This window comes from Rhinoderma darwinii, chromosome 2 (assembly GCF_050947455.1).
Source record: "Rhinoderma darwinii isolate aRhiDar2 chromosome 2, aRhiDar2.hap1, whole genome shotgun sequence".
NCBI classification, from domain to species: Eukaryota; Metazoa; Chordata; class Amphibia; order Anura; family Rhinodermatidae; genus Rhinoderma; species Rhinoderma darwinii.
Genome location: NC_134688.1, coordinates 300,312,422 through 300,325,285, shown reverse-complemented (window position 1 = coordinate 300,325,285; position 12,864 = coordinate 300,312,422). Strand labels below are relative to the sequence as shown.

Below are 12,864 nucleotides of genomic sequence, written 5' to 3'. Positions count from 1 at the left end.
TTTTCAAGTCTCTCCAGAGATGTTCGATTGGGTTCAAGTCAGGGCTCTGTCTAAGCCACTCCTGTGTTGTTTTGGCTGTGTGCTTAGGATCATTGTCTTGTTGGAAGGTGAATTTTCGGCCCATCCTGAGGTCCAGAACACTCTGAATCAGGTATTCATTAAGAATATCTCTGTACTTTGCTACATCCATCTTTCTCTCAACCCTGACCAGTCTCCCTGTCCCATCTACTGAAAAACACCACCACATCGTGATGCTGCCACCACCACCATGCTTTACTGTAGGGATGGCATTGGGCAGGTGATGAGTAGTACCGGGTTCCCTCCAGACATGACGCTTAGAATTGAGGCCTAAAAGTTAAATCTTGGTTTCATCAGACCACAGTATCTTGTTTCTCACAGTCTTAGAGTCCTTTAGGTGTTTTTTTTCAAACTCCAGGCAGGCATTCATGTGTCTTTTACTGAGGAGAGGCTTCTTTCTTGCCACTCTGGCCTTAAACCCAGATTGGTGGAGTGCTGCAGTGGTGGTTGACCTTCTGGAAGTTTCTCCAATCTGCACACTGCCTGAGCTCCAAAGATCCTGAGTGACCATCGGGTTCTTGGTCACCTCTTTTACCAAGGCCCTTCTCCCCAATTATTTAGTTTGGTGGGGCGGCCATCTCTAGGAAAAGTCCTGGTTGTTCCAAACCTCTTCCATTTCAGAATTATGGAGGCCACTGTGCTCTTGGGGACTTTCAGTGCCGCAGACATTTTTCGTACCCTTCTCCAGATCTGTGCCACCACACAATCCTGTCTCTGAGCTCTACAGGCAGTTCTTTCCTCCTCATGGCTTAGTTTTTGTTCTGATATTCATTGTCAGCTGTGAGACCTTATATAGACAGGGGGTGTGTCTTTCCAAATCATGTCCAATCAAATGAATTTACCACAGGTGGGGTCTAATAAAAGTGTAGAAACATTTCAAAGATGATCTAGAGAAATGGGAGGCCCCAGGAGCTAAACTTCAAGTGTCATAGTAAAGGGTCTGAATAGTTATGTCCATGCAAAATTTAGGATTTTCATTAATAATTTGTTTTCATTTTGTCATTATGGTGTATTGAGTGCAGAATGATTGGGAAAATCTTGCATTTTTTTTTTATTTTAGCACAAGGCCTCAACATAACAAAATGTGAAAATAGTAAAAGGGTCTGAAGACTTTCCGGATGCACTGTATCATCACTACTTTGGATCCCATGGGAAAGTAAGAAGGGACTATATTGTCAGCTGCCTGAAGGGGAATGAGACAGATTCTGCTCAGATCCCTAGAAGCAGCACTAAAGGAAACAGAGGGAAGCAAATAAAGATAAGGGTATTATTATTGATATGCTTGAAACACTGCAAATTACGAAGACCTCTACCTTTGGTATAAACATGATTCACAGTATAACCCCTTTAAAAATATGAAAACCATTTTAGGTTGCACTAGTATTTCCGTTATTCTGTTTCGTCATGGGAGCAAAATAATAAAAAAAACAAAAACAGGAGACCCGGATCCGTCAAATGTCAGGCACCAATGGTGCCTAACGTAAACCGTTGATATTAATGAGTTACTTTGGGTTTCCGAATGAGTTCCTTCGGGGGTTTTTTTCCGTCGTTTTGCCAGACAAAATAGCACAGCATGCTGTGCTGTTTTGTCTGCCAAATATGACGAAATCTGTGACGGAGTCTTCTAACTAAGCCTCCGCTTTATTACTTTCTATACTGAATTATCATCAGTTGAAGCCACAGGCCCAAAGCCGGATTACAGATTCTATTGATATTTCCTGTTGCGATTTTTGTCAAGTTCAGTGTTGTAATGAAGACCTTGTGCTGCTACCAGTTATCAAATACACTGATGCCTGTACATATACAGTACTCCCTCAAGTTGCAATATTAATTTGTTCCAGGATGATCATTATAACTTCAAAATATTATAACATTAGTCCATAACTCAATGGTTAGTCCATAACTCATTACTCAATAACTCAATCACCCTAAGACTAAAATGGAGCTAGCGTCACCTGGTGTCCAAAGAAGCAGCTTGTCCTTGCACAGGTAGACAGTGTGTACTGCAGATGAGCATCTCAGTGAAATCACTTCAGTATTACAGCGTTTACTGGTTGGCTTCACTTGCTCCCAATGCGTTTGTTGCATTGATTAGTCGTTTACTGTGGCTGATCACAAGTGTTATACCAGAGAAATTCAACCTCCGATTCTATGTGTCTTTACTCAAACGATCACCACATTTCACCCCCTCTAAAAATATTCTTGAAGGGTCATTCCCATTATAGATATTTATGGCATGTCCACAGGATATGCCTTAGGTGTCTGATAGATGCGGGACGTCCTGCCTGGTGACCACCGCATCCTGATGGAGAAAAAATGGAGAGGTGACCATTTTGATGTGTGCGGTTCTCTCAATTCATTTCTAGGAAAGCAGTTGTGCAAGTGTGTCCCCTTTAACACATCTAATCCCTGCTGCAAGACTTCTCGTCAATTGTCTTTAGAAATATCCTCCAACAGTGTAAATGGCTACATTAGGCGGCTGGACGATGCATTTTACAGTGTTTTCCAACCTTGGAAGTATATGTAATTCCTCAAGTTCTATTATTTTCCCAAAATATTGTGCAACAATATATTTTTAAACAGGCCCCCTCCCCCGTATGTAATTTGCTATAGTTTTCTTGTTCATTGCTGTTCTTCTTTGATTATCACAAATTCAGCTGTTAATGTCCCTTAAACAATCCGCTATGTAGTACCTTACAACAATGTAATGTATTATGTATTAATGTAACCCCTTTGCTGCTTTGACAATTTTCACGCTTTAGGCATATACATTTATTGAACCTGAATTATGAAATAAAAAAAATCCTATTATACCCTCATACCCATATGTTCCTGACACCTTGCACATTATACAAATGCCATCTAGTGCTTTACACTTATGGGCACCTTTTTTGCAATTTCGCATCAAATCCTAACGCTTTGTAAAAAATATTTAAACATTTATAGTTGTGGCTAAAAGTCTGACCCAAGCAGAGCCTGAGACGCACAACACCTCCAAAAAATAAAAGTATGAGATATGAGTACATGCCACTGTCCACATGCACATCTTCACCTAATCTGAGATACAGATGCCGGTAAATATCTGGACCACAGAGTCGATATGGTCTGATTAGGCACCAGCGATAATTAGGTGTTTAAATGCTCAACTTCTTATGCTTTTAATCACTCTTTTCAGAAAAAAAGAACACCCCCCCCCCCCCCCCCGCCCTAAATGTGACAATCAAGCATATCCTCTCTGATAAGGGGTGTTTTTACCACTTCTTTTTATTTTTCATTACAGTAATATGCTATGCTAATATGTAATAAAAGTATACTAAAGTGTCACATAAGCTACTTTTTTACCGCAGAGATTTTAAATTTGTATTCGCACTATGTTGTTGACCAAATGTCTTTCATAGAACTGCTTCTTTTTAAAAATAAATAAATAAAAAAAATTAAAAAGTTAAACAATGTACCAAATTAGTTTTTTTAATATTTCTATAGCTCAAAAAGGACAGTGGTTGAGTGGATTCTTTGACCATGGATCTTTCATGGAAATAATGCAGCCGTGGGGACAAACCGTAGTAGTTGGAAGAGCCAGGTAAGGAAATGTGGTCTACGTTCATTCAGTATAACACACCGTTTCATTTCACAAAAAGTTTTTTTTTTTCCCTATCCCCCTATTTCCTATTCACATTTTTTCTAATTTGTAAAAATAAATAAGCTGATGTGTACTTAACCCTATTTCAGTTAGAGTTATTTTTTAAAGTATAGTAAGTCCCTTGCAAAACAGAAGCATACCTCCCAACCGTCCGATTTTGTAGCAGGATTGTCCCACAAAATGCACCAAAAATGTTCCCCAAAGAAGAAGTATGGGTATTTAAATGTTGGGAAGCATGCAGAAGGAACAATACATTCGAAAAATCTTCAGAACCTTCTTTTTACGTTTTTTTGCATTTTGTTATATTAAGGCCTCGTGCTAAAAAGAAAAAATATAAAGTTTTTTCCCCATCATTCTGCAATGCTCCATAATGAAAAAGTGAAAACATAATTTTAGAAGTTTTTGTTAATTTATTGATAACGAAAAACTAAAATATTGCATTGACATAATCAGACCCTTTACTCAGTATTTAGTTGAAGCACCTTTGGCAGCGATAACAGCCTCCAGTCTCCTTGGGTATGATGCCACAAGGTTTGCACATGTGGATTTGGGGATTTTCTGCCAATCTTCTCTGCAGATCCTCTTAAGCTCTGTCAGGTTAGGAAGAGTCCTGGTTGTTCCAAACTTCTTCCATTTTAGGCTAGGTTCACACAGTGTTTTTTGCAGGAGGAAAATCTGCCTCAAATTGCAAACAGATATTGCTCTGCCTGCACGCCGATTTTCGCTGCGTTTTTCGCCTGCGGCCATTGAGCGCCGCGGGCAAGAAATGCTGCGAAATACGCTTTCTCTGCCTCCCATTGATGTCAATGGGAGGTCAGAGGCGGAAAAGCATGAAGATAGGGCATGTCCCTTCTTTTTCCCGCAAGCCGGTTTTTCCGCTCGCAGGAAAAAACGCCTCTGCCTCCCATTGAAATCAATGGGAGGCGTTTTCAGCCGTATTTTTGGCGCGTTTTCCGATGTGGTTTCCGCGTAAAAAAAACTCTGTGTGAACTCCTCCTAAGGGTATGTGCACACACACTAATTACGTCCGTAATTGACGGACGTATTTCGGCCGCAAGTTCCGGACCGAACTCAGTGCAGGGAGCCGGGCTCCTAGCATCATAGTTATGTACGACGCTAGGAGTCCCTGCCTCGCTGCCGGACAACTGTCCCGTACTGTAATCATGTTTTCAGTACAGGACAGTAGTTCCACGGAGAGGCAGGGACTCCTAGCATCGTACATAAGTATGATGCTAGGAGCCCGGCTCCCTGCACTGTGTTCGGTCCACTACTTGCGGCCGAAATACGTCTATAAATTACGGACGTAATTAGTGTGTGTGCACATACCCTAAGAATTATAGAAGCCACTGTGCTCTTAGGAACTTTCAGTGCAGCAGAAATGTTTTTGTACCCTTCTCCAGATCTGTTCCACCACACAATCCTGTCTCTGATATGCTTTGTCAGCTGTGAGACCTTATATAGACAGGGGTGTGTCTTTCCAAATCCTATCCAATCAAATGAATTTACCACAGTCCAATCAAAGATTAGAAAGCTTTCAAAGACGATCAAGAGAAATGGGAGGCCACCAGAGCTAAGCTTCAAGTGTCATAGCAAAGGGTCTGAATACTTATGTTCATGCAAAATTTGAGTTTTTCACCTTTGATACATTTGAAAAAAATTTCTAAAATTCTGTTTTCACTTTGTCATTATGGGTGTTACGAAGGGTCCGTGGACCCACTGGACCGTATCGCCTTGGTGGTAAAGCAGCTGGCCAACAGGGCACAGGTCAATAGTTCTATAGTTCGTATAGGTACCTGTGGCAGCTCGGACAGCAGCAAGGCAGTCTCGGCTGGGACTAGGCAGTAGGTGGACGTCAGGCGAGGAGAAGCAGGTCAGACGTGGGATACAGCACGACATGACTTTGGCACAGCACAGTGCTCGACCAGGATAGTATGAAATGCAAGGAACAGGAACACACTAGGACGCCATCACATAGACCAACTTAGGAAACATCAACAACGCTCAGGCATAGACGCAGGGGGCTGGACCCCTCTTATAGTCCAGAGTACTCACGGGTTCAAAGTTCATCAAAAGTCCGGTGCGAGCGCTGCCCCTTTAAGAGCGGGCACGAGCGTGCGCGTGCACCCTATGGGATCCGGCTGAGGTGTGTGGAAGCGAGCGCTTTTGTCTCCTGAGGAGGAGGCTGGTGCCAGCGCTTGCCGACTCGTGGCTGCAGCTGTCAGGGAGGGATTGGAGCTGACGCCCGCAGTGACGGACATTACAATGGGGTATTGAGTGCAGAATGATGTGGAAAAATGTGATTTTTTTTTATTTACGCGCAAGGCTTCAACGTAATAAAATGGGAAAAAAGTGATAGGGTCTCAAGGCTGTATTTACATAGTTCAATCCCATTATATTTTCAAAAATACTTATTTAAAGCCCTGTTCCACTAACCAAATCATTTTTCCCTAATATCATAGGGCATCTGCATGGGAAATCCTATGCCTAGATGTGACTTTCCCGGCAATGACCGAGGGGTTGGATTTTTTTTTAAAAGGTGTTGTCTTTGTTAGACAACCCCTTCTAAGGACAGTGGGCAGAGACCAAATAAAGTTGTTGTTTTTTAAGCCGTAGTGGCCACATATGCATTTGGAACCGCTGATGTATAGCAAAGATACAGCCTACAAATATCCTCTTTTTAGTATTGTAATGTTTTATTCCTGGGTACTAGTACCCAACTTGACTGCACCAAATTATTAAGTTTTCTTTTACTTCTATTCTAAAAGAGAATATGTTAAAACACAGATCACTTAACCCCTTAAGGACCTGGACTAGTTAGCACGTTCAGGACGCATCCCCATTTTTCAAATCTGACGTGTCACTTTATGTGGTAATAACTTTGGAATGCTTTTACCTATCCAAGCGATTCTGAGATTCTTTTCTCGTGACACATTGGACTTTAAGTAAGTGGTAAAATTTGCTCAATACATTCAGCATTTTATTGTGAAAAATTGCAATAAAAATTAGCATTTTTCTACATTTAAATGTATCTGCTTGTAAAACAGATAGATATACCACACAAAATAAATGCTGATTAACATTCCCCATATGTCTACTTTAGATTGGCATCGTTTTTTGAACATCCTTTTATTTTTCTAGGATGTTACAAGGCTTAGAACTTTAGTAGAAATTTCTCACAGGACTGAAGCACCGGCTTCAGAAGCAAAGTAGCACCTAGTGGATTTTGGGGCCTCCTTTTTATGAGAATATATTTTGGGCACCATGTCAGGTTTGAAGAGGTCTTGTGATGCCAAAACAGTGGAAACACCCCCAAAAATACACCATTTGGCAAACTACACCCATCAAGGAATTTATCAAGGGGTATAGTGAGCATTTTGACTCCACAAGTTTTTTGCTGACTTTAGTGGAGTTAGGCCGTGAAAATTAAAATCTACATTTTTTTTCTAATAAAATGTAGTGTTAGCAGAGATTTTTTTTCCCATTTTCACAATAAATAAAGGAGAAAAAGCACCCCAACATTTGTAAAGTAACCTCTTCTGAGCACAGCAATACCCCATGTGTGGCAATAAACTACTGTTTGGACCCATGGCAGGGCTTAGAAGGGAAAGAGTGCTATTTGGCTTTTGGAGCTCGAATTTAGCTGGAATTGTTTTCGGTAACATGTCACATTTACAAAGCTCCTCCGTGACCAATTCAGTGGAAACCCCCAAAGGTGACCCTATTTTGGAAACTACACCCCTCAAGGAATTTATCAAGGGGTATAGTGAGCATTTTGTCTCCACTGGTTTTTTGCTAACTTTAGTGGAATTAGGCCATGAAAATGAAAATCTACAGTTTTAGCTCAGCTTTTTCCATTTTTCAGAAGGAATAAAGGAGAAAAAGCACCCCAACATTTGAAAAGCGATTTCTCCCGATTGTGGCAATACCCCATAAGTGGTCATAAACCGCTGTTTGGACACACGGCAAGGCTCAAAAGGAAGGAGCGCATTTGGAGCTCAAATTTAGCTGGAATGGTTTTCTGGTGCCATGTCGCATTTGCAAAGTGCCTGCAGGGCCAAAACAGTAGGAACCCCCCAAAAGTGACCCCATTTAGGAAACTACACCCCTTAAGGAATCTATCTAGGGGTATAGTGAGCATTTAGACCCCACTGTTCTTTTGCAGAATTTATTGGAATTAGGCCGTAAAATTTATCAACATTTTTTCCACTAAAAAGTTAAATTTTTTCATTTTCACAAGGGATAAAGGAGGAAAAGCACCCCAACATTTGTAAAGCAATTTCACCAGGGTACGGAAATACCCCACATGTGGTCATAAACTGCTGTTTGGACACACGGCAGGGCTCAGAAAGGCAGGAGCACTATTTGTCATGCAGATTTTGCTGGATTGGTTTTTGGGCACCATGTCGCATTTGCAAAACCTTAGAGTACCAGAGTACAGTAGAAGCCCCCAAGAAGTGACCCTATTTTGGAGACTACACCCCTCAAGGCATTTATCATTTGACTGGACATTTTAAGGCATGTAGTGAGCATTTTGCCCCCACAGGTGCTTTTTCATTAGTAATTAATGCGCAGCGGATGGTGCAAAGTGAAAATTGCAATTTTCTGCTGATATGCCAATTTGTTGCACAATATGTTTTGTTTCCAGTTTGTGCCACCCACCGAAGACACACACCTTGTAAACTGCTAAGCTGGTTCTCCCGAGTATGCCGATGCCATATATGTAGACGTAAACTGCTGTTTGGGCACACTATGGGGCTCTGAAGGGATGGAGCGCCATTTGGCTTTTGGAATGCAGATTTTGATTGGCAGTTGTTCTGTTTTGAGTTTTACTGGTGTTTCAGTTTATAATGTGGGAGCATATGTAATCTGTGTGGAGTACATCAGGGTATAATAAGAGGGTATAATAATGGGGTAAAGAAATAATATTTCAGAGATGTGTGGCCAGTATCGCACTGATAAATGGTGCCCGATCTTATCCGCTTTTAGACACTGCACATTTTGTGTCCCCATATTCTGAGAGTCAGAACTTTTATATTTTTCAGTAAAAAAAGCAGTTTAATGGCTTGTTTATTGCGGGACGGGTTGTAGTTTTTATTGGTACTATTTTGGGGTATATAGGACTTTTTATTTCATGTTTTGGGAGGGGTGGTGAATAAAAAAAATAGCGATTATGGCATTGTTTTTTATTAAAAAAAAATCTGTGTTTACCGTGTGGGAAAAATAACAACATCGTTTTATAGATTGGGTCATTACGGATGCGGCGATACCAAATATGTGTACTTTTTTTAACGGTTTAATTTTTTTCCTATAGTAAAAGTTATTATAGGAAAAAAGGCAGTGTTTGTTTTTATTAACTTTAACATTTTCTTTTTACACTTCTATTCAACTTTTTTTTTGTCCCACTAGGGGTGTTGATGGCCTGCACTGCTGATCTTTACTCTAATGCATTGCACTACCCACGTAGTGCAATGCATTAGAGCTGTCAGTCATTCACTGACAACAGGCCTATTACGTCCCATCTGTGGGCGGGGTCTAATAGGCTATGGTACGTGGCAGACCAGAAGGCCATTGTTGGGCCTCCTGTTGCCATAGCAACAATCGGCATCCTCACGATCACATCGTTTAGTTATGCGCCAAAAAAACGCTGAAAACGGGAGGCAGAGGCGTTTTTTTCCTGGGCGGTTTTTTCCTGCGTTTCTAATTTCCAAGCATTTTTCGCTGCGTTCTTAGTCTGCGGTCCTTGCATTCGCTACGGTGGCCGCGGGTGAGAAAAAACAGCGAAACCGTGGCAAAATTGCACGGGCAGGTCAAAATGTGATTGAAAAAAACCCTGTGTGAACCAGGCCTTACACTGCACTGTGAAAACTACTTCAGGAAATAAGTGACAACAGCCATGACAAATATATTTGTAATTGCATTGATGGATGTTGGTTTCTATGACACTATATTGTTAAATAAAGGAGTTGTCCAGGATTAGAAACACATTACTGCATTATTTCAAAAACAGCACCACACCTATCCAAAGGTTGTTTGTGGTATTGCAACTGAGTTGCATTAGCAGACACAACAAACAGTATGATGCTGTTTTTGGAGGAAAGCATCCATGTCTTTCTAATCCTGGAGAACCCATTTAAGATGCTTAACCAATCGCGAGTCATTCTGGATGATGAATCCTTGTTCTTATAGGTTTGTTTTATATTATAACTGAAAACTTTTAATAAAAAAAATTAAAGCATTAAAAAACTAGGTTTCAAGCAAAGCTCCTTGCGCCAGGTGACTCCTCCACTAGCGGATTCCCATGTTCTATGGTTGTGATGCTTTTATGACTTGGTGATTCCAGTCTTTTCATGGTCGATAGGGAAATTAGTCAAATCTGAAGATGTTTTGTCTGGTATATCATGAATATTATGCGCGTCACTCCTAGAGTTCAGGGTCCAGAATAAACTCCTGCCGTAAAGTAATCTTGGGAAAACGGCAATTTTCTGGCTGGAGTTGTTTGGATGCTCTTGTACACTGCAGTGAATTGTAAATGCACTTGTCTGTGGTGCATGCTGTTAAAACAAATCAACTACTGAGCGAGAATGGAAACAGTCTTCTTTTCACAGCTTTCTAAAGTGACAGCATTACACAAGCCTACCTTACAAGAATAAATACAAATAAAAGGAATGACAAACCTAACAGACGAACGGCAATGAGCAAGATTAAAAAGATATAGAACTATGAGAACGAAAGAGGGAAACGTTGTGGTTGTAACATAATATTATTGCTCTATATATACAGTACACAACAGAATTGTGTACAGGCCCTCTGAACATAAAGATATATGATCGCCATTCAAATTTATTGAAGGATGACAAAATTGTAATTTAATAAACATATAATTAATAAAAACATAGCATTCATTTGTCATTAAGATCTATAGAATTAAGAAATTTAGGTAATTGTTCTGTAATCCCGGGTTGCAGAAATAAGTACACCCTTGATTAAATGCAACAAATAGGTAACAAGCTAGTACTTCGTATGTTGAGTATTAGGCCCCATGCACACAACTGTAGTGTTTTTTTATTGACCGCAAATATGAGCCGTAGTGCATCTGTATTTACAGATCCGCAAAAAAAAGGGGAGGCTACAAATGATGTCACCAACATGACCCAACACATCAAAAAGGTCACATGATCGATAGGTGCCATTTTCTTGGGGAATCCCCTGCCATTGCATAGAAACGCTTACGCAATTATGGACGGCTACTGTTGCCCATTTTGGGGTGCATATAATTTATTGAAGAACCTTTTTTAACTTTTTCTTAGGTATAAGGGAAAAAAACCTGAAATCAAGCTATTTTTTGTGTCCTAGATTTACACAGTTTACCATGTGGTATAATTAAATAACAGAAGACCTTTATTCTGCGAATTGTTACCATTACGGTGATACCAAATTTATATTATTTTTTATGTTTTACTATTATTGTACAATGAAAACACTTCTTTAAAAAAAAAATAATATATATATATTTGCTTTTGTGTTGCCATATTCTAAGAGCCATAACTTTTTTTATTTCTCTGCGGATGCTGTATGAGGTGTTTATTTTTTTGCAGGACCATAGTAGTTTTTATTGGTACATACAATTTTTTGATCACTTTTTATTGCATTTTTTTGGAAGGCCGAGATAAAAAAAAACATCAATTTTGACATGGTCTTTCATTTTATTTTTTACGGCATTCACCCTGCGGGTTAAATAACATAATACTTTTATAGTTCGGGTCGTTACAGACGCAGGGATACCAATTATGTGTAATTTTTAACATTTTTTTTTTGTAATAATGTGAGGAAAAAAGTGAGTTTTGAATTTTTTTATTTGGGATTTTTCATTTATTATTAACCGTTTGATCGCTTTTATAATAGAAGTAATGCAGAAGTATTGCCGTGTATTATGTCTGTATGTCTAATAGGCATACACTGATGACAGACCTGCCCCTGGTTGCCATGGAAACCATAGTTACCCCATGATCATGTCGACGTGGTGCCAATGGGGTGAGAAACCCCCCCCCAATGAAACCACTTGGATGCCGCGGTCACTATTGACTGCAGCAAATAAGGGGTTAAACACCCGGGATTGGGGGTAACTACGATCTCTGTTGTTAGAGGAGTAGCCTGGCAGACAATCCGACCCCTGCTCCTAGCCGACACGGTACAATATGCTGGACTTATAACTAACTTTATTTTGCGGGTCCATACGATTATGACGATACCAAATTTCTATATATTTTTTTGTTTTACTATTTTTACAAGGAAAAAAACATTAAATTTATTTAGTGAGCCATGTTCTGAGAGCCATAACTTTTTTAATTTTTCCGTCGACTGAGCAGTGTGAGGGCTTGTTTTTTGCAGGGCAAACTCTATTTTTTGTTAGTATAATTTTGGGGTATAAAAGACTTTTTGACCACCTTTTTATTCCATTTTTTGTGGGAGATGAGGTGAACAAATAGAAGCGATTTCGCCGGTTTCTATTTTTTTTAAATTATATATTGTAATAGTTCAGACTTTTACAGACATGGCGATACCAGTTTTTTACATAGCTTTTCAATATTTTTTTGTATATATCAAAAAATCTTTAGATGTATGTAACTTTTTTCAATAGTCCCCTTGGAGACATGAATCAGCGATCGTTGGATCGCTTGCACAATATACTGCAATAATATTGTATTGCAGTATATCTTGATTTTTACAGGCTCCTCTGATCGAACAGGGCTTAAAAAAAACAAAACAGGGCTTAATAAGAGCACAAAGATGGCAGACCTGGGGTCCTTCATTAGGCCCCCAGGCTGCCATGACACCAATCGGCACCCCAAGATCCTGTTGCGGGGGGTTCGTAGGGGGCCGCCCCCTTTTTCTTTCTTTTTTTAAATTCTTTTATTTTCATTTTGTTATTTTGTAACACAAAGTATACAAAGGATACACGACACAATTGGGAAAAGCCAGTGCAAAACAGTCAACAGGCCACAGGTCGGCTATCAGCAGGATCCAAGTGCGTGGGATCACATAAAATTACTACATCGCTTGAATCAAATATGAAAGAATCTCCGATATGCACCCTGAACCCTCAGCCGTGCATAATACTCCAGAAGCGAACATGAGAACAGTAAGAG

The 12,864-nt window shown here is 39.9% G+C and overlaps 1 protein-coding gene across 3 annotated transcripts in view; it reads left to right on the top strand.

Annotated features, from left to right (window-relative positions):
• The window catches only part of ACACA (acetyl-CoA carboxylase alpha), a 454,335-nt gene that overhangs the window by 300,445 nt on the left and 141,026 nt on the right, over positions 1-12,864 (top strand). For all 3 annotated transcript variants that reach the window (XM_075853501.1, XM_075853500.1, XM_075853502.1), the window contains exon 47: positions 3,562-3,658. In XM_075853501.1, the coding sequence (XP_075709616.1) occupies positions 3,562-3,658 (97 nt within the window). The remainder of the gene's footprint in view (positions 1-3,561; positions 3,659-12,864) is intronic.